Source organism: Lynx rufus, unplaced genomic scaffold (assembly GCF_022079265.1).
Source record: "Lynx rufus isolate CCGP_SWC_20201006 ecotype Redwood Valley unplaced genomic scaffold, mLynRuf1.p SCAF_3, whole genome shotgun sequence".
NCBI classification, from domain to species: Eukaryota; Metazoa; Chordata; class Mammalia; order Carnivora; family Felidae; genus Lynx; species Lynx rufus.
Window position 1 is genome coordinate 162268614 of NW_025814845.1, and position 26492 is coordinate 162295105.

Consider the following 26492-nt stretch of genomic DNA (forward strand, 5'->3'; position numbering starts at 1 on the left):
TGGGCTCTTCTGTCTGTGGCATATTTGGTTTATCTGAGTGAAATATTGGTTAAAGGGGTCAAGAATTTGTTTTTAAACAGAAGTTGCATCCCTTGGGAGTGTCAGAGATCAGCTATAATGGTTTTTACAGTATTTCACAATTCACAGATATGTAATATAACTGTCAACATCTATATCCTTACATATTATAAATTCATTAGTTCCATTGCATTTTCAGTGTTTACTATGTACACAGAACTATGACCAATATTAAGTGATCCGTGTATTATAAAGATTTTTATTTTTCTCCATTTTGTATCTCCAGAGAGAATCTATGTTTGTGAATATAAGGGTGACTGTAGAAATTGCTTTGGAAGCATACTTATCTTGCTGTTTCTTTAACAAGGCTTACTCCTGTACTTATGCCCAGTGAAGGAACATCACTTCTAGATTTCAGATATGATGTGACAGCTTTTTAATCAAAATAATGAAGATAACACTTTTCCTTTCAACAGGATTTCAGCCACAGTGCCTATACAAGTTACTACTCAATAAATACTAGTTGAATGAAGGAGTAAATGAACAAATGGGCAATATAAACTAACGTAGTCCTAAAACATTCAGAAGTTGTGGCTATTGCTGCTATGAACCATAAATTAAGCAATATAGGTTCTTATAAGGCTGCTTTTTGCTATAGTCAGTGAAGTGTGGTATGATCCTGGCATGTTTAATCTATTATTCTGTGTAACTATAATTGAAATTTTGATTCAGTAAATAAAAATCATGAAATCAACTGTTAGATTTTACTACATTGATTTGAAGAAACTTTTATCTAGTTCTTAATATCAGAATTTTTTTATCTTTTCAAAGTCACTTCAGTGTATTTTCCTGGTAGTTCTTTGTAAAAAGGATCACTAAATTTAGCGACTTTTTTCCCAAGAATGTTTAAATTAGCACCTCAACTTTATATGTCTTCTATACAGATCTCAGGAAACATGAAGATAAGTTGAACCATCATCAGCGAATTGGGCTGAAGTAAGATAGCAAATTTTCTTTTATTTTGACACTTAAGATGTAAAAGTAAAATTTTTTTATAGCCATTCTTCTTCCATACACCATAATAATTCTTCAAACTTAGCTAAACACAATCATTTTTCTATTTCAGGAATACTAAGATTTGTTGCAGCTTTTGTAGAGAATATGCCTGTTTTCACACATCTTGTTATTGCCTTCTAGTTTGCTTTCTTGTGTTGAGTATTTCCCTCATGCTCTTGACTTCAGGGAGGAACTTCCTCTTAAAATACATAGGACTGAGTGCATCAGTCAGTTAGCAGGTGTTTATTTTGTGCTTAACTATTGTAGAAAGCATTGTGTCAGGTCTCAGGTAAGGTTATAAACAGGATCAGTGTAGCTCTTAAGAAGTTTAGAGTCTGCCCAAGAAGCTAGGACGTGAGTATGGAATGCTAAATTAAAAAAAGAAAAAGATAAAAACCCAAAGACCTAAATAATGGTGTAGGAATGTTGTATATCAGCATCAGTAATTATTTTGTGTGCTGGATACAATCTGGAATCCCTTTTGTAATGCATAGTACATAAGCAGGTATCACTTCCTGTCTTACGTAGTCTTGTTGGCAGGTTAGCCCTGTTGATGCCTCACCATAATCCTCTAAACTCACACTGCTCTTCTAAGACTCTGAGCCGGTCAGAAACCAGGATGGTGTAGTCCTCCCTTTCCTTGCATTTACTCAACAGAGATCTTCTGAAGAACTTGGTTGTTGTGAGAGGTGGTTTTGAGCAGGTGCTTTATCAGTTTTAGATGTTATTTCATACTGAGATATTTTTGTAACAGCTTTATTGAAATATAATTCAGATACCATACAATTCATCCTTTTATAAAGTATACAGTTCAGTGGTTTTTAGTATATCCATGGAATTGTGCAACCATAACGACAGTTGATTTTAGAACATCTTTGTTATATCCCAAAAAGAACCCATACCTATTGGCATTTACTCCCCATTTCTCTCTACCTGCCCCTCTCTCTCCACCCACCCCCCACCCCCACTATACCCCCACCCCCTCTTCTGACAACCATTAATATACTTTCTGTCAGTATAGATTTGCCTTTTCTGGTCGTTTCATATAAATGAAATCATACAATATGTGATCTTTTGTGAATGCCTACTTTCACATAGCATAATGTTATCTGGATTCATAGGATAATGTTTTAAAATATGATAATTTTTCAGGATTTAAGAGCAATAAACTGTAACCCCGTGACTTATACACAAAGTGGAGGGAGCAGTCCACTTTGGAAATATACTAACTTCCTCTTGGTATAGGAAATGTAAAGTTTATTTAAATATATTTACTTACTCTTGGTATAGGAATGTGAAGTTTATTTAAAAGAAGTTTAGATGGAGTATCTGGAATAGCATAAAGAATGACACTTAAAAATTTTAGTCTAAGTTAAGAAACAAACTTACCCTTACCCCCCATTTTTACTGTTATCTTCTTACTAAGTGCTAGTCTTGATTTTTGAATGATGTACTGGGATAAGGACACTTGATATGGTAGGCAGTTTATTTTTTAAGAAGATTTAAATTTCACAAAAATCGTTTGTCTACTTATTCTGTCTTTATAGATATTTTGAGGACTTTGAGAAAAGAATTCCTCGTGAAGAGATGTTACAAATGCAAGTAAGCGTGTGCTGAATTGTATTCTTTGATTAGAATTGACAATGTCACTTGTTGAAAAGCCATTTTTAGAATACTGACTTAATTTTTTTTCTATTAGGATATTGTACTAAATGAAGTTAAAAAAGTGGATTCTGAATACATTGCTACAGTCTGTGGCAGTTTCAGAAGAGGTAACATACTTCCTGATCTTAGGTTATTCATGCCTTGATATTATAATTGCCTAATGTATACCAAAAAAAATGGAACAAAGAGATGTAATTTGTGTTACTTTATAGATATACTAAGATCCAGTCGAGTATTATCTAAGTTTATTTGTTTATAGATAGGAATATGTATTAAAAATTAGAGAAGATTCATCCTTATTTTATTATAGGATGATATTTTAATGACTAGCTTTAACAAATTTTATAAAATAATTTTATATATATTAAGAGCCTAGGAGCAATTGACTACATGCTAGTAAAGCTGTGGGAAGGTGGTGGTGTTTTTTTTTTTAACTTTTTTTATTTTCTAAGTTTTCTGTAACGAATCTAAAAATACTGTCTCTGAAGCACTAGTTCCAAACCAGTTCTCACAACAACCAGGTCCTTCAGATGATCTCATTCTATGTGAATGTGAGCAAAGTGGGAACCAAGAGAATCCTGGTTTCTTACTGGCTCAGAATATGGAAGGGTAATATAAATTTTAAAATATTAACTTTAAAAATTGTAATACCAAAACTTGATTTAAAACTTTTGGAATAGTTATCTGACTGAATCCCTGGCCACCTTTGGAGTATTGCTTAAGCAGTAGGTAATGAGCTACCACAAATTCTCAGGGTAGCTGCTTTAAGAATCTGGAGCTGGGAGAGGAAAGTGCCACATCAATAATTGTTGACAAGTAGAAAGAACATGGGACTGGGACCAAAAGACTTGGGCCCTGAGGCCAAATCTACTGTCTGTCTCTTCACATCCCCTTTTCCATATTTGCAAAATGAGAGGATTAAAGTTAACCAGTTGTTTGAGTTTTTCTGTGCATCAGAAATACCTAGAAAGTTTAAAAAGAAAAGTACACATTGTTGTACCCTGCTACAAACCTATTAAATAAGAATCTTTTTAGGTGGGGCCTTAGAATCTGTATTTTCAGAACACAGACTTGGATACACAGCAGGCCAAATGCATGCTCAGTTGAAGATGACAGCCTTTCTGGATTTCAGTATTTCTATTTTAGTTTTGCTTTTATTGAGTAGATCATATGGTTGCATGCTTTAATATAAAAAAGGTATACACTAAGAAGTTTCCCTTCTACCCTGTCCTAGTTCACTCTTTCCACTCCCTCCCACCACTGTCCCATTAATGACCACTTTCCTGTGTGTTCTTTCAGTGGTTTTACAAGTAAATATAAATGAATGTAAATATATATCCTTTTTTCCCGTTTTGTTTTTTTATTTATTTAAAATCTTTTTGTTATTGAAGTATAGTTGACATACAATGTTATATTAGTTTCAGGTGTACAACATAGTGGTGACAATTCTGTACACTACACGGTGCTCACCACAATAAGTGTAGTTACCATCTCTCACCATACACTGTTAATACAATACTGACTGTGTTAACTATGCTGTACTTTTCATCTCCATGACTTCTTTTATGACTGGAAATTTTTACTTCCTAATCGCTTTCACCTATTTTATCCATCCCCCCACTTAGCCCTACCTCTGGCAGCTACCAGTTCTCTGTATTTATAAGTCTGTTTCTGTGTTGTTTGCAGTTTGTTTTGTTTTTTAGATTCCACATATAAATGAATCATATGGTATTTATCTTTCTCTGACTTATTTCACTTAGCATAATACTCTCTAGGTCCATCCATACTGTCAAAAATGACAAGATCTCATTCTTTTTTAGGACTGAGTAACATTCCATTGTGTACTCATACCACATTGTCTTTACCTAATGAATACACTTTCTTGCTGTCCTCCTCCCCCTTTCTTTCACAAAAGTAATATAGTATATACACGGTATGTACCTTACTTCTTAATAAAAACATATCTTGGAGATCTTTTCCACATCAGTATATAGAGAGCATGTTTATTCTTTTTTATTTTTTTTTTAACATTTATTTATTATTGAGAGACAGACACAGTGTGTGAGCGGGGGAGGGTCAGAGAGAGGGGAAGACACAGAATCCAAAGCAGGCTCTAGGCTCTGAGCTATCAGCAGAGAGCCGGGTGCGGGTCTCTAACTCATAACCCATGAGATCAGGACCTGAGCCGAAGTTGGACGCTTAACCAACCAACTGACCCACCCAGGCAACCCTGTTCTTTTTTATAGCTTCATAACATTTGGTTATGTTGGTGTTTCATACTTTATTTATTTGGTCCTTTGTTAATAGACTCTTGGGTTATTTCCCTTTTTATGCTAAAGTAATTGTTTTGTTTTTTAAATGGATAGAGTAATACATTTTGGGTAGTAGGTTGATGGTAAAAGACACAACTTTTAAGAGAAATGAGAAGAAAAGAAGACAAAATTTTCTTTCTTAAAATAGCTTCCTTGAATGTCCTGGAAACAGCACACAATGAGTCTAGTCTTCTTTATGTTTAAATATCTGGTTAAAGATTATTGATGCATAAAGTGGTGGTCCAGAGACACTGCCATATCTTCAGTGACCAAAAGTATGTTTTGCATATATTGTACTTACAAAAATGCAAAGAAAGGAGATAAACAGTATTATTTTATGCCAACTGTGCGGCAGGCACTATTCTAGATGCTTTTACATATTATTCTTAGTTGTACAATGGCCAATAGAGTAGTTTTTAGTAGTTTATAGACAGAGAAACTGAGGTCTAAAGGAATATACAGTCCACATTTGTAATATTGAAACAAAAGACATTTAAAATGAAAATCCATTGAAAGGAACACAAACTTTTATAGTTTTATAACAAAAGAAAGTATAAATAACTGTATGTAACCTTTCTAAAGTTATGTGGTTGTAGAGTGGGGGTCAAAATAAAAACCTAAGTCATTATAAAGTGCTATATTCTTATCCATGATACATAATAGTAATTTTTACTAATATTCATTAAATGAATTGAGTCGTGAGAGTTGAAATGGATTTTCTGATTAGCCTTTACAGAGTTAGAACATATTGTTTAATTTGAGGTTTTTAGATATATAGTGTTCATAGTTGTATTTTAAAGCTTTTTTCATAATGAGGATTTACTAATTAACATATAGTTGTTTTCAGGTATACAATATAATGGTTCAACTATTCTGTGCATTACTCAGTGCTCATCATGATAAGTACTCTTAATCCCCTTCACCTATTTCACCCATCCCCTCACCTACCTCACCTCACCTCTGGGAACCACCAGTTTGTTCTCTATATTTAAGAGTCTGTTTTTAGGTTTGTCTCATTTTTTCTTTGTTCATGTGTTTGGTTTCTTAAATTCCACACATGAGTGAAATTGTATGGTATTTATCTTTCTCTGACTGACTTATTTCACTTAGCATAATACACTCTACATCCATCCATATTGTCACAAATGGCAAGATTCATTCTTTTTTTTATGCTGAATAATATTCCATTGTATATATAGACCACATCTTCTTTTTATTTTTATTTTATTTTATTTCTTTATAAAATTTTTTTAAATTTTTTTAAAATTTAAATAAAACATTTATTTATTATTGAGAGACAGAGACAGAGCATGAGCATGGGGGAGGGGGTGGCAGAGAGGAGGAGACACAGAATCCGAAACAGGCTCCAGGCTCTGAGCTGTCAGCACAGAGCCTGATGCGGGGCTCCAACCCACAAACCGGGAGATCATGACCTGAGCCAAAGTCGGATGCTTAACCAACTGGACCACCCAAGTGCCCCGACCACATCTTCTTTTTAAAAAAAATTTTTTTAACGTTTATTATTGAGAGACAGAGAGACACAGAGCGTGAGCAGGGGAAGGGTAGAGAGAGGGGGAGACACAGAATCTGAAGTAGGCTCCAGGCTCTGAGCTGTCAGCACAGTGCCTGATGCAGGGCTCGAACTCACAAACTGTGAGACCATGACCTGAGTCAAAAGTCAGTCGCCTAACCAACTAAGCCACCCAGGTGCCCCAGAAATTTAAATTGTTTTTTTTTTTTTACATTTATTCATTTTTGAGAGACAGAGAGAGACAGATCACAAGTGGAGGAGGGGCAGAGAGAGAGGAAGACACAGAATCTGAAGCAGGTTCCAGGCTCTAAGCTGTCAGTACAGAGCCTGATATGGGGCTCGAACCCACAAACCGCGAGATCATGACCTGAGCCGAAGTCGGACGCTTAACCAACTGAGCCACCCGGGCGCCCCTAGACCACATCTTCTTTATCTATTCATCTATCAGTGAACACTTGGGTCATCTATTGCTGGACACTTCATTGCTTCCATGTCTTAGCTATTGTAAATAATGTTGCAGTAAACATAGGGGTGCATGTATGTTTTTGAAGTAGTATCTTTATTTTCTTTGGGTAAATACCTATTAGTGGAATTACTGGATCATATGGTAATTTGATTTTTAATTTTTTGAGAAACATCTATACTGTCTTCCACAGTGGCTACACCAGTTTACATTCCTACCAACAGTACATGAGGGTTCCTTTTTCTCCACCTCCTCGCCAACACTGTTTTTTGTGTTTTTGATTTTAGCCATTCTGACAGGTGTGAGGTGATAATCTCATTGTTCTTTTGATTTTAGTTTCCCTGATGATGAGTGATGATGAGCATCTTTTCATGTGTCTGTTGGCCATCTGTATATCTTTTTTGGAAAAAAGTCTTTCAATATTGTTTTTATTCATTATTGAGTATTTAGGTGCATTTTGTTTTAATTTTTTGTTTTTAACATTTATTTATTTTTGAGAGAGAGACAGAGCACAGGTGGGGGAGAGGCAGAGATGGAGGGAGACACAGAATCCGAAGCAGGCTCCAGGCTCCCAGCTGTCAGCACAGAGCCTGATGCAGGGCTTGAACTCACGAACCGTGAGATCATGACCTGAGCTGAAGTCAGACACTTAACTGACTGAGCTACCCAGGTGCCCCTAGGTGCATTTTTAGTACATTAAACTCACCAAGTGTATGTAATGCACATTTAATGCCAATCACTGTTGTTATCCCAGATTCTGCAGTTTATATTAGTATACCTGAACAGTTGGACAGAAAATTGAAATCTTTTAACTAATTCTGAATATGAAGTGCAGTGAAATATAGTTAGTCTACAAGAAGTAAAGCTCCTCAGTGTGACATCTCTTTGGTTTTGTTTTTGCCTGCTAATTTATAAATTCACATAGGGAATTCCATACATATTTTTTGTTATCGTAGGTGCAGAGTCCAGTGGTGACATGGATGTCCTTCTCACCCATCCAAGCTTTACCTCTGAATCAACTAAACAGGTACTGCAGAATTTATAGTCAAATATGCTGTCTTACACAACAGTAAATATCATTTTCTTTTTTTTTTTTTGAGAGAGAGAGCATGTGTGTGTGTGCAAGCAGGGGAGGGGCAGAGGGAGGAGAGAGAGAATCTCAAGCAGGCTCCATACCCAGTGCAGAGCCCAGCATGGGTGTCGATCTCACACCTGTGAGATCATGACCTGAACTGAGATGAAGAGTTGGACACTTAACCGACTGAGCCCCACAGGCACTCCTAAATAATCATTTTCTAAATGATAGTTGGATATTTCAGAATGAATTTTTGCTTTAATCTTTTTGAAAAGTCAGTTGAAGTGCTCTGTACTGATTGACATCTGTGAAAGGCAAAGTAAGTGGTTGAAAGGGATACACAATAGTGTTTTTCTGCAAGGAACTGGGGGTGGGGGGGACAGTCTAATTTTCAAAAAAGAAACTTAGTACAACATTTCCAGAATTATTTATTGCCTATCATGGATATTTTAGAAATATCCACTATAATATTCAGGTTTTCATTAAGAGAATATTTTTCTACTAAAAAATGTTATATTAAGAAACTTGATCCCTGTTAGAAAAACCCATGAAGGCAAAACATTTTTGTTTTTGGAATATATTCTTTTTTAAAAAAAAATTATTTAATGTTTGTTTATTTTTGAGAGAGAAAGACAGAGCATGAGAGGCAGAGGGGCAGAGAGAGAAGGAGACACAGAATCCAAAGCAGGCTCCAGGCTCTGAGCTGTCAGCACAGGGCTTGAACTCACAGAGTGTGAGATCATGACCTGAGTTGAAGTCAGACGCTTAACTGACTGAGCCACCCAGGTGCCCTTGGAATATATACCTTTTAAAGATGAAGCAGCTAACTTTTTGATTTAATGAAACAGACGAACCCAAATGATGTTTGGGAGTATCAATGATATTGGTGAAAAATGATGGTTTCTAAAAATATGTTTCATTTGATAAATGAGTTTTGTGTTAGAAGAAGAAAGTACTTAAAGGAAAGCTAGGCATTTCTCCATAGATAATTAGAAAACTCATCTTAAAAAATGTTTTCTGGCTATAAAAGAGTAATTATTTTTCTTTTTTCCTATTTATGTTTCTATAGCCAAAGCTGTTACATCGTGTTGTGGAGCAGTTACAGAAGGTCCATTTTATTACAGATACTCTGTCAAAAGGTGAAACCAAGTTCATGGTAAGTACTTGTTTGAGTTAACACTACTGAACAAAAATCTTGGAAACTGTTCAGTAACCATTCTGAGTGTGTGACTCTCAGTATTGTTAGTATTAGAGTCAACAAATAGGATATCCATGAGAGTTTAGAGAAGAATTAATAAGATGCTAATCTCAGAATATTTTAGTAAAGACTTTTGTTTTAAATTCTCCACTTGTAACTAATCTGAGCTACTGGAATACATAATTAGGCATAATCTGCTTTTATTAAAATTTCTATAATGACTTCAATGCATCATAAGTTTTTCTCTAAAATAGCAAATGTTCTCATATTCTCAGACTTGGAATTCTTCAGTAAGTGAGATTAGAATTGTCTGAAGAGTATTAATCTATTACAACACCAAAGAAAGAGAAGAAATTAGGGCATGTGATACAAACATGTTATGCAGCATGATAAGCAGAGGAGTTAATAGAGATTTTCACGGTGAAACCCATCATGATGAATTATTAAAATCCTGTAGAGTTCCAGGCAATTAAACTTTGAAGATTCAAGACAAATGGCAAATGAATTAAGAAGAGGTTAATAAATATCTCTGTGTAAAAAACCGACAGGAACGCAAGTAGAAATCTAGGACTAAAGTAATAAAGGGTTACCTTTGTTCTGCTGCTCACTTAAATACATACCTTAAAACTCCTTTTTTCCGTGTCCCCTTTTCCCAAGTCATATGCCTGAAATGGAAAGAGATTGTGCTTTTGGGGAGCGGAAATGCTAATACTAGAAAGAGTCTCATTGCATAATTTGACAGTGGTTTTAGCCAAAAGTAGGATAAGATGGTTGAGATAGATCATTGAAACATCGTGTCCTTCAAAAAGTAGAACAGTGCTCGCCAGGGACCTGTGGGGAAGGGGAATATGGAGTTAGTATTTAACAGACCCAGAGTTTCAGTTGGGGAACGTGAAGAAGTTCTGGAGGCGGATGGTGGTGATAGTTATACAACAGTATGAATATACTTAATGCTATAGAACTTCAAACTTAAAAATGGTTAAAATGGTAAACTTTATGTTGTGTATATTTAATCAGACACACAGAAAATCATGTCATTAAATTCAACAGGATGATTTTATTGGGCTATGAAACTGTTGCCAAAGTTGGTCACATTTTATAATGTTTCAAAAGAACTTTGGGAAAGGTAAAAATAAAATTCTAGTCAAATCTTTAGGAATTAAATCTATGAGCTGTTCTCCCAAATCTGTTTGATTTGGAGCTTTTACTCTATGCCCAGAAATATAGACATGTGAGATGTTATTAAAAATAGGGTTTATATATGCTCTAGGAACATCCCTTTTAAATTGAAATTGATTATATTCACCAGAATGAATCTGCGTAAAAAATAAATCTGTGTAAAATAATCTTACATTTAAAGAGCATTCAATCAGATAAAATCCTAAAAATAACATGTGGTAGACAAGTTGAATTTTTTTTTTTTCATTGTAGGAAAGTGTCCTGGTATACCTGGGGATATTCTGGGGACCCCTTCTGGCCTAACTCTCTACCTCCTCTAGTCATCTCTGTGAAAGGCCCTAGGACTTCAACTGGGGAAGCACACCTGCTCTTTTCAGAGTTAGCGACCAGGAAGGTGTTTATGCAATGCAATAGCAGGAACATTTTTTTTGCAGTCTGAACAGTATTCTGCTGTGCTCAAACAGAGATCCAGAAGCAACACCAACAGAGGCTAGTAATCCAGCTAGCAAGAATACAAAGAAAAATTATAAACTGGTGGGCTGGGTATAACCTAAAAAGGAAAGGTGGGTAGCCACGTGTATGTAAACATAAAGCGTTGCTGGCAGTGGTGGAATTGGGTTACCCCAGTAAGTGCTCAGTCATAGAAGAGAAGACCTTTGTCTGTCAGCCAAATTCCAGTGACTGCTACAAACCAGGCTGGTTCAGACCTTATTGCACATGTGATGCTTGAAAGACTAGGGCCACTCACCAATCCTAGGACAAGGCTGGAAACCTTCACTCCATCTTGCCTTCCCATTCTCTCAGTCATAGTCCTAACAGCATGTATATAGTTATTGTCAAAAAGAGAATTCCCCAAATCTATTTTCCAAAAGAAAACAGGTGAACATAATAATAAAGTTGGTTTTTTGTTTGTTTTTATAGTTTGAGCAAGAAACTGAGGTCTTTGTGTTGTGACATAGGAATCCATCTTAGTGGATGGTTTGTGTATAAAGTTTGGATTCTGTACATGTAGCTCATATATTCTCTGAAGCTTAAAAAAAATGCCATGTGTGAGCCTGCTGTTTGACATTTATAATTGGTATGTGGTAGGATGAGGAGCAATCCAGGTTAGCTTTCAAGTCAATTTATTGTGGAGGCAATAAGGGGTAATTGGTACCTTATTGCAAAGAAAAGGGTGTGTGTTGGTATGTTGCATTGTGGAGGAATATACAGAAGCTCTAAAATCTTACTCTGGCTCCGTGACTAATGGATCGTGTGACATTAGGCAAGTTGCTTTACCTCTGTAAGGCCTTAATATTTTTACCTATAAAATGATGCACTTGTGCTGTGTCAAATGACAGTTATACAGATCAAATTAAGTAACATACATGGACACTGAAGGGTTTGTACAACTATCTTCATAGAGTGAATCTTCAAAAGAGTAGTACAAAGTGTTACACTAATATAGTATGATGTGATATAATATAGATACAGTATTTCTGTTTGGAAACAGATCAGTAGAGGAGAGCGATCTGGTAGGGATTAAATTGGGAAACAAAAAGAGGGACAGAAAGTGAGAGAGGATGGTGATATGAGAGAACAAAACAGGGAGAATGAGTGCCAATAGGATGAGAAAGGTGTGTTCAGTCAGTTCAACAAATATACATTAAGCATCTACCACTTTTCAGTACATCTCCTGGGATGTATCTGAATTTCAGGAGAATTTATAGTTGGAACGATGTGGGAAGGGAGTGATGGTTTACATGACCATAATAGGGGCACCTGGGTGTCTCGGTTAAGCGTCAGGTCATGATCTCACAGTTCATGGATTCAAGCCCCATGTCGGGCTCTGTACTGACAACTCAGAGGCTGGAGCCTGCTTCAGATTCTGTGTCTCCCTGTCTGTCTGCCCGCCACCACTCACACTCTGTCTCTTTCTCAAAACTAAATAAACATTAAAAAAATAAATTAAAAAAAAAACACCATGACCATAATAAAGAGGTAAATCATGTGTTAGGTTAAGATAATAAGTACTATTTTAAAAAAAAGAGGGGCGCCTGGGTGGCGCAGTCGGTTAAGCGTCCGACTTCAGCCAGGTCACGATCTCGCAGTCCGTGAGTTCGAGCCCCGCGTCAGGCTCTGGGCTGATGGCTCAGAGCCTGGAGCCTGCTTCCGATTCTGTGTCTCCCTCTCTCTCTGCCCCTCCCCCGTTCATGCTCTGTCTCTCTCTGTCCCAAAAATAAATAAACGTTGAAAAAAAAAAATTAAAAAAAAAAAAAGAAAAGGAGGGTATGGGGAGATGGGCATGTGGGAAACAGCATTGAATAGGATGGTCAGAAGCAGCCCCTTTGAGAAGAGGAGACTTGAAAGAGGACTTGAGGTAAGGGAGTCAGCCAAGCAGAGAGCTCGGCAGGAGTCAGAGCAGTTACCCTGAGTGCATGAGCTTCAGCAAAGATAGTCAAAGAAGCTGAGATCTTTTAAGTTTCTGAAAGGAAATTGGCTGAAAAACAGTCACCTTAGAAAATGGAATAAACCTGGGTGCCTGGCTGGCACAGTCTTTAGAGCATGTGACTCTTGATCTCAGGGTCATGAGTTCAAGCCCTATGTTGGGCGTAGAGCTTACTTTAAAAAAAAAAACAACAACATGGGAATGCAAGCTGGTGCAGCCACTCTGGAAAACAGTATGGAGGTTCCTCAAAAAAACTAAAAATAGAACTGCCCTACGACCCAGCAATTGCACTGCTAGGTGTTTATCCAAGGGATACAGGTGTGCTGTTGTCGAACGTTTATACCAGCACTATCAACAATAGCCAAAGTTAATGTCAATAGATGGATGAATGGATAAAGAAGATGTGTATATATACTGAATAATATATTGTATATAGTAATATATGAATATATTATTCAATATATGAATATACATTCATATATTCATATAATATATGAATATGAATATATGAATAATATATTCAATAATATATGTATATATATATATACAATGAAGTATTATTTGGCAATCAAAAAGAATGAAATCTTGCCATTTACAACTACATGGATGGAACTAGAGGGTATTATGCTAAGTGATATTAGTCAGAGAAAGACAAATATTATATGACTTCACTTACATGAGGACTTTAAGAGACAAAACAGATGAACATAAGGGAAACAAAAATAATATAAAAACAGGGAGGGGGACAAAACAGAAGAGACTCATAAATACGGAGAACAAACTGAGGGTTGTTGGAGGGGTTGTGGGAGGGGGGATGGGCTAAATGGGTAAAGAGCATTAAGGAATCTACCCCTAAAATCATTGTTGTACTATATGCTAACTAATTTGGATGTAAATTAAAAAAAAATTAAATTAAAAATAAATAAACAACCAAAAAAACAAAACAAATAAAAACAACAGCAAAGTGAAATAAACTATTCTCATTCCATATACAGTTGATTTCAAAATCTCTTGTTTCTGTAACAACTGACTAAATAATTTTAAAGATATGACCATTCATGTCTTTTTCAAGTTCTCTTCAAAGCATGAATTCCTTTATTTTTTTTTTTTTTAACATTTTTATTTATTTTTGGGACAGAGAGAGACAGAGCATGATCGGGGGAGGGGCAGGGAGAGAGGGAGACACAGAATCGGAAACAGGCTCCAGGCTCTGAGCCATCAGCCCAGAGCCTGACGCGGGGCTCGAACTCCCGGACCGCGAGATCGTGACCTGGCTGAAGTCGGACGCTTAACCGACTGCGCCACCCAGGCGCCCCAAGCATGAATTCCTTTAAACTAATAGTCACCAAGCCTCAGGAAAGCCAGGGTTAATATTCCAGATCTTCTTGTAAAGCCATGATCTTTAGATAATTGAGTTATTCTTCCTGTGAATAAAATGACATTTGGAAGAAAAAAAAAAATTCTCCTGCATTTAGATGCCTGTTTGCTTTATATAATGACTACCATTCAGATTTTAGCATTTTGTGCAAGTTTGGCCTGGGATGATTTCCTGTGAAATATCTACTATAAGGATTCAAGGGACAATAGAAGATCCCTTGAGTCCCCTGGGGAAATGAAAGAGGCTTTATTTCAGACGACTAGGCATGAAGCTACCCAACTGAAATGCCAAACAAAACTAATCCACTCAATCTAATAAAGAATTTACAGTAATACAGAGAAATTCTTTAACATTAGCACTTCAGAAAAAGTGCAGGAAATAAAATGAGCCTTTGAGGAAAGGAACAAAGCCATTAGATGAAATCCTATTACTGATGTGACAAACCGCAAGATCATTGCCTGTGGCACCCAAACATCCATATCCGCAAGGTAATACCTCATGGTAATTCCAGATGGAAAGCATTGCTGATCCATTTGAAGGTTCAGTTAGAACTTGTTAATGTCTAAGAAGGTAGCTTTCATATTTTGAAGATAAACAGGTTTCATTTAATCTTTCAGCCATAGGAACAGCGAAAGAAAATACCCATTTTAGATTCTAGATTGTAATTTGTCCGTGTTACTGAGTGAAAAAGTATATAGCTTTTAGTGACATGTATACTTAGTCAACTGTTCTTTAGGACCAGAAGCCTGCCACATGTGTACTTTTCTTAGAATGTGACATTTGAAACATTTAATTTGAAATTTCTGATGTTTGTAGCTCTTTTTACATATTTATGGGTTGTTCCCCAGTCCAGAATTTTGGTCCATTTTTCTAGAAAAGGAAAAGATTACTAAATAGACTTTGATAACGTTTGTCTAAAAACTGTAGAGGTATAATGAAAACTCACCTGTAGAGGAGGAAAATGATCCTCTAACTTTCTTTTAAATTTTTCTTATTTTTCATCTGTCTTTTCTAATTTCTGGGAGGTTTCCTCAGTTTTAAATTCTACTTCTGCTATCATATTTTAAATTTTGTTGAAACCTTTTCCTTAAGCGTTCTGTTTTCTGTGGTATTCTGCCCCTACTTCATGGATGGAATATTTTCTGTAATCTGAGAATACTACTCATAGCTCTTTGTGTTCTCCCCGAATAGTGATTGTTTCTTCCAAATTGCTTTTATCTGTTTTGGTCTGTGTCTTTCATGTTTGATGCTTTCCCTGGTTAGCTTCTCGTTTAGAATCCTATGAAGGCCAAATCCTCATACCTAGAATCTTTGCCTGCTGTTCCATGTACTTCTTTATTTGCCACAAAGTATAATAGGAAAGTAGCAATAGACAGCACATAGAAAATCCAACTAAAAGTGCTTAAAATTCTTTTTTTTTTTAAGGTTTATTTATTTTTGAGAGAGAGTGTGAGTGGGGGAGGGGCAGAGAAAGAAAGAGACAGAATCCGAAGCAGGCTCCAGGCTCTGAGCTGTCAACACAGAGCCCGACGTGAGGCTCGAACCCAGGGACCACGAGATCATGACCTGAGCTGAAGTCGGTAGCTTAACCAACTGAGCCATCCAGGCATCCCTAAAAGTGCTGAGAATTCTAAAACTGCTTGCACTTAAAGCAGAAACCTCACATTTAACATCATAATACTGAAATTAAGCCTGAAGTTTGAAAACGTCTTTAAGCATTCTTTGAAATATCCATTTTAGGGTGTTTGCCAGCTTCCCAGTAAAAATGATGAAAAGGAGTATCCACACAGGAGAATTGATATAAGGTATTACTCAAAATTTGTTGCTGACCTATTAAATTTTCCCTTCTTTTCTCTTTCCTTTGTCTTCTGTATATCTTGGAATTCATATAAATGTCTAGAACCCCTTTTCATTCTGAAGGGCTGTATGTTCCTGCTATAGACAGTGTGCAGCCTGAAAATATGTAAAGAATAACGACTGTCTACAGAATCTAATCTATTTTCCCTAGATTTGCATCTCACCATGATGCCTTCCACAACTCAAAAGTAGTTTCCTGCCGGAGGAACGTTGGTTGTAATAAGTGATACTGCTTTTCGTTTCTCCACACCGCTTGCCAGAGCATAGTTTACTGAAACCTAGACTAACTGCAACGTCGGAGGAATTTGAACAGTCTACCTAATGATAGTCTCCTCCTTAGGTTATTAAACCACAAACACTTATTTTAGGTGTTTTGTGCCTTATTGATTATAAGAGTCCTATTTTTGCTAGATTTGAAATGTGTGGTCAAAGATTTGTTTATTTATTTATTTTAGGTTGATACCCAAGGATCAGTATTACTGTGGTGTTCTCTATTTCACTGGGAGTGATATTTTCAATAAGAATATGAGAGCTCATGCCCTAGAAAAGGGCTTCACAATCAATGAATACACAATCCGTCCCTTGGGAGTCACTGGTGGGTATTTGTGTGTGCATTAGAGATAATCCCAGTCATCTGGAGAGAAAGTTATTTTCAGATATATTTTGGTTTAGCAACTTTGGTTCCTCAAAAAAGCCTTTAAGTAATTATGCCAGTTAATTGTAGTTTCTTTGTATTATGAGTCCCTCAGGCAACAAAAGGGTCTTTAATCCATACATGCTATCAAGCCCTCATTTGAAGCCCATGATGGCCAAAGTTATTTCTAGCTCTATTAGAATGTATTAATGTGATGGTCAGCAAAAAAAAAAATCTTACTGGTTTAAAGTGGGTTTGTTTGTTTTTAATGTATCTCTGAGACTTCTGAAGTACCCAGGTATCATTGCTTTTAGTATCAGGCCAAGCTTGGTAGCTTTGGCCACTTGCCTTTTAAAGTTTAAAGAGTTGGGGCGCCTAGCTGGCTCAGTCGGTAGAGCATGCAACTCTTGATGTCAGGGTCGTGAGTTCATACCCCACATTGGGCGTAGAGCTTACTTTAAAAAAGATTTTTAAATAACAAAAGAAGTTTAGGGGCACCTGGCTGGTTCAGTCAGTGGAGTGTGCAATTCTTACTCAGAGTTGTGGGTTCGAGCTACATGTTGGATATAGAGAGTAATCAAAAATAAAATTAATAAATGAAAAGTTTAAAGAGTAAGAATTGCTTAATCTGTACTTGTTGATATCTCACCACTGTGTGGTTTACTATTCTCTACTAGGAAAATAAAGATTTTGTCATTTTTGTCCTCAAAGTATAAAATAGAACTTTCTTCCCTGGTAGACAAGGGCAGTGCTTCTCGCGTGTAAATATGCGTATGAGCCACATTGGGACCTCATTAAATGAAGACTCTAATAGGGGGGCCCAAGATTCTGCATTTCTAGTAAGCTTCCAGGTGATTCCCGTACTGCTAGTCCAGAGACCACATTTTAAGCTGCAAAGGAAACTAGAGTATTTCATATGATACATGGGAGCTCTAGTGGAGATCCAGCAGAGAAGGAAATCATGAATTAGGATCATTTCAGTGGCTCCAGTTGGGATGCTCAGGTTACTTTTGTAGGATGATTAGTATATGTGACAAAGCTCAAACACAAGCCATGTGGGAGGATGGAGGGTGGGGCAGTCAATATCATTTTTTGGTGACTTGGTTACCATTTTCTTTTTCTTCTGAAAGTGAGCCCCATACAGCTGTCTTCCTTGCACCCTCATAACCAAATTCCAAAACTGGCTTGTAGGTAAGTTTCTTTTCTCTGTACTTTTAGGAGTTGCTGGAGAGCCTCTGCCAGTGGATAGTGAGAAAGACATCTTTGACTACATCCAGTGGAAATACCGAGAACCCAAGGATCGAAGTGAATGAGGCCTGTTCTTCCCAGACACAGCTCAACTCAACAGGAGTCTTAATTTATTTCTTAACCTTTGCTATGTAAGGGTCTTTGGTGTTTTTAAGTGATTATTTCTTCTTCATGCTTTAGCTTGCACTGTAGTCAATAAAGCCTCTCTTACTATTATCAGAGAATCTTATTTTGATTTTATTAGGAAATAGCATATCATGTTAACATGTGCGATCACACTTTACTAAGGATTTAGTGGAAAGAATGAAGAGATGAGATGTTAGCAGTGTTCAATGGGAATTTTTATTTTCCCATTTTTTTTGCCCTTATGCTGTATAAGCCACATTACCCTACCACCTTCCCCTCCTATTTACTAATTACAATTACTCAGGATACACCAGAGACTGGTCACTGGAAGATGGTTCAGTGTTTTTTAGAAATTAGGGACCTTCATAAATGTAATTATTTTCTTCGGTTGGCTTGGCCCCCACATTCAATTTTGTATATACTTAAGAGCTAAGTATAGGTTTATCTCTTAAATCTGAAATCGGTTGTAATTCATCAGAAAGAACTTACCTAAGCAAAACCACTTACAATATGCACCTGTATGTACAAAATATGGCCTCTTCAACTTCAAACAAACAAAAATTTCACTTATTTGCTCTAGTTTTCCTCCAAGGTAACTTTTTAAGTTCAAATGGTCAAACATATAAGTAAAAACACTCCTTGAAGACCTTAGCTTTGAAATTATATAATCTATATAGTAAATTAATATAATTTAATAATATAAGTTAATATAATATAAATTAGATTAATTTATATAATTAAAAGTTATATAAATATAAAATGTAAAAAGTTATCAAGTGTTTAAGTAAAGCTATTGAAAACAATGCATGCAAATGCATTGTAACTTGCAAAGGACTATATTCACATAAAATATTACCTTTTGAATCTTATTTCTGGTTTTTTTTAATGTTTATTTTTGATAGAGAGAAAGACAGAGCATCAATGGGAGAGGGGGAGAGAGAAAGAGAGACACAGACTTTTGAAGCAGGTTCCAGGCTCTGAGCTGTCAGCACAGAGCCCGATATAGGGCTCAGAATCACGAACTGCGAGATCATTACCTGAGCCAAAGTCTGACGCTTAACTGACTGATCCACCCAGGCGCCCGAATCTTATTTATTTATTAACCAAATTATTTTGTAGTGAAGTGATATTTCCCTGACAAGAAATGAAAGAAAATAAATGAGGGATTTTAATATAATTTTTTTTCCTTAATTTACTGTGATAGTTTTTTGCCAGTAAGATATAAGAATTAACTGCAGAAACCTTCACTTTTGTCCCCCAAGCTACTGTCGGGTACCAGAATTTTACTGGAAATGAAATAAAGATTTATTTGAACTAATTGAGTCACTAGATCAAATTAAACTTTTCTGTTGTGGAATCACATTTCTTTCCTGCAGAAATAGACAAAAAGCCAAAGCTGGTTTTCATTCACCACAAGGCAGCACATCGCAGTGCTCTGACTCAGTCTATCTCAGTTGCTACAAGATTTGATTTTCAGGGATATATGTATGGAAAGTTTTTTATTTTAAGTTTATTTCTTTTGAGAGAGCATGAAATGGGGAGGGGCAGAGAGGGGCAGAGAGAATCCCAGGCAAGCTCTGCAGCGTCAGCACAGAGCCCAAGGAGGGACTCAATCCAGCTAATTGCGAGATCACAACCTTAGCCGAAACCAAGAGTCAGAGACTTAACCAACTGAGCCACCCAGGCACCCTTGTATGGGAAAGATTTTTTAAATTAATGTCTGAGATTTCTGTTTGAATACAATAAGGAGTTATCTTTATTTTGAAGTATTTAGTTTTTTAGATTTTTTGGCATACTCTTAACCGTGTGTGTTGTTGGTTGCCGGTCACTTGATTTCGACATATTAGTCCAGGACCACAGTCACAGCGCTGGAAGATTTCTGGAGCCTGAGCGGTATCTTTATGCCCTCTCCTAGAGCAGACCTGTCCCTCCAATAGAACTGGCTTACAAATTTTAGTCCAGAAATGACGAGCACAGCAGAGTCCAGCTCCACAGTCCAAAGTTCTAAGGCATCTTTCTCCCTCTTGTCCTGTAACAAGATTTGTAAGGGCTGCAGCAAAAGTGGGGAAAGTGGCACGTGAGGGGGTTGTCGCTGGGGTAAAGGTGTGGGATATAGAACTGAAGGCCACAAAGGAAGAATAAAAAGAGCATGCAGGTCTCCCAGAGCTAGATCTACTAAAAGTATATGAAATGGAAATTTCAGCCCTACCTAATAGAATTTGTTTTATAAAGTTAAAACATTTTCAAAGGAAGATGGGATTTCCAGTCTTGAGGAATGAAATAAGCATCCCTTATCAGTGTTTTTTTTTTTTTTTTAAATGGGATTTATCCTGGCATAAAGACCATTACTTATAAAAGGGCCTGTTAACCTGAAGACACAAGAATGGCCAACTCACTGCTTTCAAACATTCTACTTAATTTCTGTCACAGATTGGAATTTGAGACTACAATTTTGTAAAAAGCTTCATTTTAGTGGTTTGTATTTTGTTTGAGAATAAAAAGTTAATGCATTTACTTTCATTTCTCTTTTTTCTCTTCATTTTTTATCCTGAGGATCTAGAAAGGGAAACTGCCATTTGTTAAATTACAGACTATAAAAAGATACGTGTGTAAAATTCAGTTAAAAATCTTCTTGCTAACCAGTTCATTATTACGGCTATTCCCCTGTCCTCTTGCTGACTGCCTTATGTTACTCCCTGCATGATCTCCATAGCTGCTTACAGAAAGAGATGAGAAACAAGACATACTCCCTATGTATTTCTGGAGTGGAGAGGAATCAAGTCAGTTTCAGCCTATCCTTGAAGGGCTAGGGGGAGTAAATGTTTTTCTTTAATGTTTATTCAGTTTTGAGAGAGAGAGAGAGAGAGAGAGAGAGTATAAGCGGGGGAGGGGCAGAGAGAGAGGGAGACAGAATCCAAAGCAGGCTCCAGGCTCTGAGCTGTCAGCACAGAGCCAGATGCGGGGCTCAAACTCACAAACTGCGAGATCATGACTTGAACCGAAGTTGGATGCTTAATCAACTGAGCCACCCAGGCGCCCTGGAAATGTTTTTCTTTAAAAAAAAAAAAAAAGAGTGCTCAGAATGCTTCTCTTACCCTTCCCGCCTTGTGGTTTCTTAATATTTGGCTTTCTTTTGGGTTTGTTTTCCTGAATTGGATGTTCAGTTGTTCCTTTTGTTTCTATATCATCTTGGTCATCCATCTGTCTTTCCAATATTGGGGTTGCATCTTCCATTGTAGTACAAACATCTGAGCAACAACCAGATGTAGTTCGAGTTATTAACTTCAAGGACTAGAGCCACAGACATGCTAATTATCATACTGTTACATAGTTTGGCAGTACCTCTGCCTTCAGTTTATATATAACTTTCAAGACATATGCACTAAATATTTACATGTGCATATGGTAAAGAAAGTGGTTAAGTAATAAGTGGAATCCAAGTGAAAATGAAAGAATTTGTAAGGTTCCAACTTGAACCTTTCCTTGAAAATCGTTATCTCTAGGTTGTTGGCAAAAATTGTTGCCAGGAAATAAACTATTTTGTTGCATTAAGAAAAGGCAGCTGCATAAATTACTTCAAGTATAAATCCAGGAAATCTTTAGAGAGTGCCTATCTTGGAATATTCTAGTGCATGAGATTCAGATGCTGTCTTCAGTGTAAAGCCACTGTTCACTGGGGCAGAGCAGTCCCACAGGGGTTTATGACAGCTTACCATTCATGCACAGTGTTCCAGGGCAGCACATGGCATTACGTTGGCACCTCCTTCGTAACCCGCGACATGTAGCACAGAATGGCCTCTCATCTTGAGGCTTGAGGCAGAATTTTCTGGAACTGCAGTCCTTGTCAGACAAGCACTGTGAACCCTGTAGGGAAAAACTTGTCACAGGCCGGGCAATCCAACAAGATGTAGGATGACTTTTAATTCAAAGTGGGAGATGGAGGAAGCCAAATCACAGTGGCACTTTGAATGCAGGGACAAACCTTAGGTGGCACCTTAATTTTTCAATATAATTGGTTTTCTCCCACAAAGGAGAGACCAAGTTTCCAATGAAGAAACCTATGTGTTGCATAGGTTACTCGTGTTCGAAAAATTGTCCTAAAAAGTTGTCCTACTTTTAAAACTCAGGATTTAATTTTCTTATGCTCTTTCTGTAAGTGGAAGAAAATGTCTTCCCATGTGTGTCTTATAGATGGTTATGAGATTTTTGATTTATATCTGTTACCTCTAGAAGCTGTGCTACAGTTTAATTAAATATAATGTGGGTATTTGTGCCATTCCTATTTGATTTCTTTTCTCAAGTGAGTCCCATCAATCACTGCACCCATTTGTCAGCTAGCACCTCGGTGAGTCTTACCCAAGTGAACTGCCCCCTGCTCCCTAGTTGAACTTTACCTTCCGAGCCCCGTGCACATCGGCAGAGCTCTTGATGTTGTTGAAGTCCAAAACGAGAGCACTCAGGGGGGCACAGAACCAGCTGAGCCCCAGCAAGACCACCACCGCCATCCTTCAGTCACCTTGACCTTCTCAGCCCTCTCCGCGTTCTCCAGACTGGGCGGCAATAAACCTACAATAGAGCTTTTGCCAAAATGGAAACCCTGCAAGTCGTCCGTAACTGCTTTTCCTGAAGGAAAAACAAATCTTTGTCTAAGAAAGGTGTGTGAAATAGGATGAGTGAGGTCTAACCAGCAGATTCCTTCTGAAACGATTTATACCAGATGTGCCCCCCTCATCTCTCTCCACCTCCCTCCCTCCTCCTTCATTTCCTTCCTCCTTACCCCACACAGGCTTCAACAAATCCCTTCAGATCTGTTTGATCAATAGTTCAAAACAAGGACTCAATAGAGGGAGAGGAGAGGCAGGGCCACAGCGGCTTCTCCTCCAGGGGTTGAATCCCTCTTAATTATTGCATATCAAAGTTAGTTCAAAGGGTTAGCAGAAGAGCAGGATGTCTGTATCAAAGGCAAACTCTGATAATCACCTGCATTTCCTACCTTCAATAATCCTTTGGGGGTGGAGGGAGTCTGTTCTAAGATCTGTTTTCACGGCTAATTGTGCTCAAAGAAAGAATGAATCATATTGGCCAATATGCCGTCAAGGATGCCAAAAACTAATGAGTTACAAAATATCCTGAGAAGCTTTAAACTCTGCTTCAGATAGTGAAGACAGATAGAAAAGAGAGAAAATGCCTTCTGATTAGCTCTGGCATCCAGATGTAAAAATCCCAATGGCTTAAAAGCTGTGAGCATAATGGCACCTGTTCCAATTAAATGTCAATTGGAAAATAATCCTCCTTAAACTGAAAATTGAACTGTTTGAGGCTACGGTTATTTAATTAGGAAAACAATGAGATTTATAACAACCCTCCTCTCCTATTACTTGATGATGGGGGCAACCACAGAAAGTCTATTTTATGCAGATTCATACAATTCAATAGGAAGCTCTGGATGCATTTTATGTGCAATGTATTTACTTACTTTGTATTGCATTGGTTAAACTGACTTGAGCGGGGTGCCTGTGTGGATCAGTTAAGTGTCTGGCTGTTGATTTCAGCTCAGATCATGATCTCACAGTTCGTGAGATCAAACCCCACATCGGGCTCTGCGCTGACATCTTGGAATTCTCTCTCTCTCTGCCTCCCGCCCCACCCCCCATGCATATGCATGCATGTGTGCACACTCTCTCAAAATAAATATATATATTTTTTTAAGTTAAAAAAAATTGACTCAAGCAGAACAGATCTCCAGGTCTCTAGGACATTTCAGATGGAATGTCATTCATTTTCAATTTTTCCTAGTTTGAATTTTTGAAAACATCTTCTTCATCCCTTGGTGTCTCATTTTTTCTTTTTTCAGCCAGACTGTTAGAGAAGTCAAATCATTTAGACCTGTAATCACTGCCTAAGTATTTTAGCAGTGGAACAATCCAGATCTGGGCCAAAACATTCTTTTTTCTCACTCCTTGTTTCGTTGTTCTCAGTGTAGACTCATGCTGGTACCTCAGGTGAGAGGTGCCGTTTAAAATCTAAAAATGCAGGTATGCCTGGCTGGCTCGGCCAGTGGAGCATGGGCCTCTTGATCTTCGGGTTGTGGGTTCGAGTCCCACATTGGGTGTAGAGATTACTTAAAAACAAAATCTTTAACAACAACAACGACAAATCTAAAAATGCATTGTTTCTAAGCCATAAATGCCAGTCTTGGTATTGCTGGGTCTTCCTCCAGAACCCCAGCCCATTGAAATGTATCTCAACATGCTGTACAATGGGAACATTTCCAGTCCTGAGTAATGGCTTGGTACCATTTAGCAGCAGGTGAGCTGAGGCTTCCTTTCCTCAGCTCTCTCCCTTGTGTTGGGGCTGCTTGTCTACCACTCATGTAGTACAAGAAGGAGCTACTTCTTCTGCAAGGATGCCTTTTTTTTTTTTTTTTTTTTTTTTGCTTCAACTGAAAACATCAAACACCCTTTGATAGTTATGATAAGCCTGATGACTAGGTGTGTTACAGGATTTATTTTGAAGTTGGACAATTATGACCAAGGATAAAGGAGAGAGCCCCAGGGTTCCCTCTCTGCTGGGGATCTCTGCTTCCTGTTACCTAATTGAAGAGAGAATATCAGGGTACCAAAGGCCTCTGGCAATAAACACAGACAAAAGGGCTGATGGGAAATCTTGTAACACAGCAGAAATATTCATTGAGCGCTTCGTATGTAGCAGACCCTGTGGTTAGATGTTGGGAATAAATAAAACACAATCCTTGGCCCTGAGGAACCAGTGTCCAGTCAGAAGATACATATATATCTAGGGATGATTCCAATATATTGTAACAAGTGCTAAGATAAAGCCATAAATGTGTGGCTGGAGGATCAGGGGATGGCATGACTAGACCCTCTAGAGAAATAAAGAAATGCATCTACAGAGGAGGTAATATTGGAGCTGGGTTTTGTGGGATGAGTAGGAGTTTCCTGGGCTAAGAAGCAGAGGATGGTCTCACCCCAGGCTCAGGGGGTGAAGTGTGTGGAGGGGCAGGGAGGTGTGTCTCAGCTCCAGGGAGAGATTGTGTCTGCCTGAGGCAGGTGGTAAAGGACACGATGAGTCTACACTATGAGGAACCTGATACACCATGCAAAGAAAACTGGATTTAACTTATGTGCGAAGTCATCGGAGATATGTAAGCTTGAAAATGGCATGACCTAAATTCCTTTTTAAGAAGGCAGTGGTGGTGGCCACGTGGAACAATAGTTGTAGTGGGTGAAAGGGGACACTGGGCCATCACTCAGGTCTCAGTTGCAATTCCCACATGATGAGGAGGAAGTCCAATGTAAGGCAGTGGCACAGTGGTGATGAGGACCAAGCAAAGGGTGGGGTTTTGAAGTTGAACCTCTGTCATCAGATGTGGGGGGTAGGGAGCCAGTGGGAAGGGAGGAGCTGAGAGAGCCGGCCAGTTCTAATCTCACACCCCGGGTGGGCTGTGGCAGCACTAAAGCAGAGAATTCAGGGTGAAAAGCAAGTTAGGGGCGGCAGGGTGACAGTTGGTCATGGGAAAAGCTATCCAGGTCATCAAGTCTTTGCTGGATATCTAATATCAAGGTGTTTTCCAGGAGTGACGCTCTCCATCTGCCTCCCACAGACAGAGGGAGGAAGGATGCAGACATCAGACACTGGGGGGTTACAAATAGGCATGGAATAGGACGGAAAAGCACACATGTCCGTGTCTGTGTCTCTCTGCACTGAGTACGAGATTTGGGGTCAGACTGGCCTGAATCAATCACAATGCTGACTTCTCCCGTGTCCCCACCACACCCACCTCCCCTGTGCATCCCTCTACCTATCATGGCACTTACAAAGCTCTTTTGTCTACTTATTGTGTCTACAGCCAGATGATAAGCTCTGTGAAGGCAAGCCCATAGCTAATTCATCTTGATATCCTCATGCCTGGAGTGCCCGGCACTCAAAAGAAGCCCCACACAATTTTGATGTGATAGATGAATGCACAAATAAATGGATATATAGTGGGGCACCTGGGTGGTGCAGTCAGTTGGTGTCCGACTTCGACTCAGGCCATGATCTCATGGTTCACAAGTTCGAGCCCCGCGTCAGGCTCTGTGCTGACAGCTCAGAGCCTGGAGCTGCTTGAGATTCTGTGTCTCCCTCTCTGTCCCTTCCCCACTCACTCTCTCTCTCTGTCTCAAAAATGAAATAAACATGAAAAAATTTTTAAATGAATGTGGAGTAACTTTGTGGTGCTGGGCAAGTTACTTCATCTTTCCAGGCTGCAGTATCCCCTGCTGGAAGCTGGCTAGCCTTCCTCCATAATGATGACATTTTGA

General features: G+C 38.0%; 2 protein-coding genes across 3 annotated transcripts in view; one reads left to right on the forward strand and one right to left on the reverse strand.

The window, feature by feature from the left end:
* Nucleotides 1-18261, forward strand: part of POLB (DNA polymerase beta) — a 30238-nt gene extending 11977 nt beyond the window's left edge. The window contains exons 7-14 of one of the 2 annotated variants that reach the window (XM_047091409.1): nt 963-1014; nt 2622-2676; nt 2774-2846; nt 8002-8072; nt 9190-9276; nt 16044-16108; nt 16616-16755; nt 18013-18261. In XM_047091409.1, the coding sequence (XP_046947365.1) occupies nt 963-1014; nt 2622-2676; nt 2774-2846; nt 8002-8072; nt 9190-9276; nt 16044-16108; nt 16616-16755; nt 18013-18107 (638 nt within the window). In that variant the 3' untranslated portion in view covers nt 18108-18261. The remainder of the gene's footprint in view (nt 1-962; nt 1015-2621; nt 2677-2773; nt 2847-8001; nt 8073-9189; nt 9277-16043; nt 16109-16615; nt 16756-18012) is intronic. The other variant, XM_047091410.1, reaches the window with a different exon arrangement.
* A 1685-nt stretch (nt 18262-19946) lies between these two features.
* Nucleotides 19947-22673, reverse strand: DKK4 (dickkopf WNT signaling pathway inhibitor 4). The gene is made up of 4 exons (XM_047091582.1): nt 22563-22673; nt 21882-22032; nt 21264-21416; nt 19947-20197 (listed from the first exon to the last, which is right to left on the reverse strand). Exons 1-4 carry the CDS (start codon nt 22671-22673, stop codon nt 19947-19949), a joined length of 666 nt encoding a protein of 221 aa, XP_046947538.1.
* Nucleotides 22674-26492: the final 3819 nt, after the last annotated feature.

Coding starts and splice junctions, on each gene's coding strand:
- DKK4 (XM_047091582.1), bottom strand. CDS start 22,673: ATGGCGGTGGTGGTCTTGCTGGGGCTCAGCTGGTTCTGTGCCCCCCTG. Junction 22,033..22,562: donor ATGTGCACGGGGCTCGGAAG/GTAAAGTTCAAC, acceptor TTTTCCCTACAG/GGTTCACAGTGCTTGTCTGA. Junction 20,198..21,263: donor GAAACCACAAGGCGGGAAGG/GTAAGAGAAGCA, acceptor ATCTTGTTACAG/GACAAGAGGGAGAAAGATGC.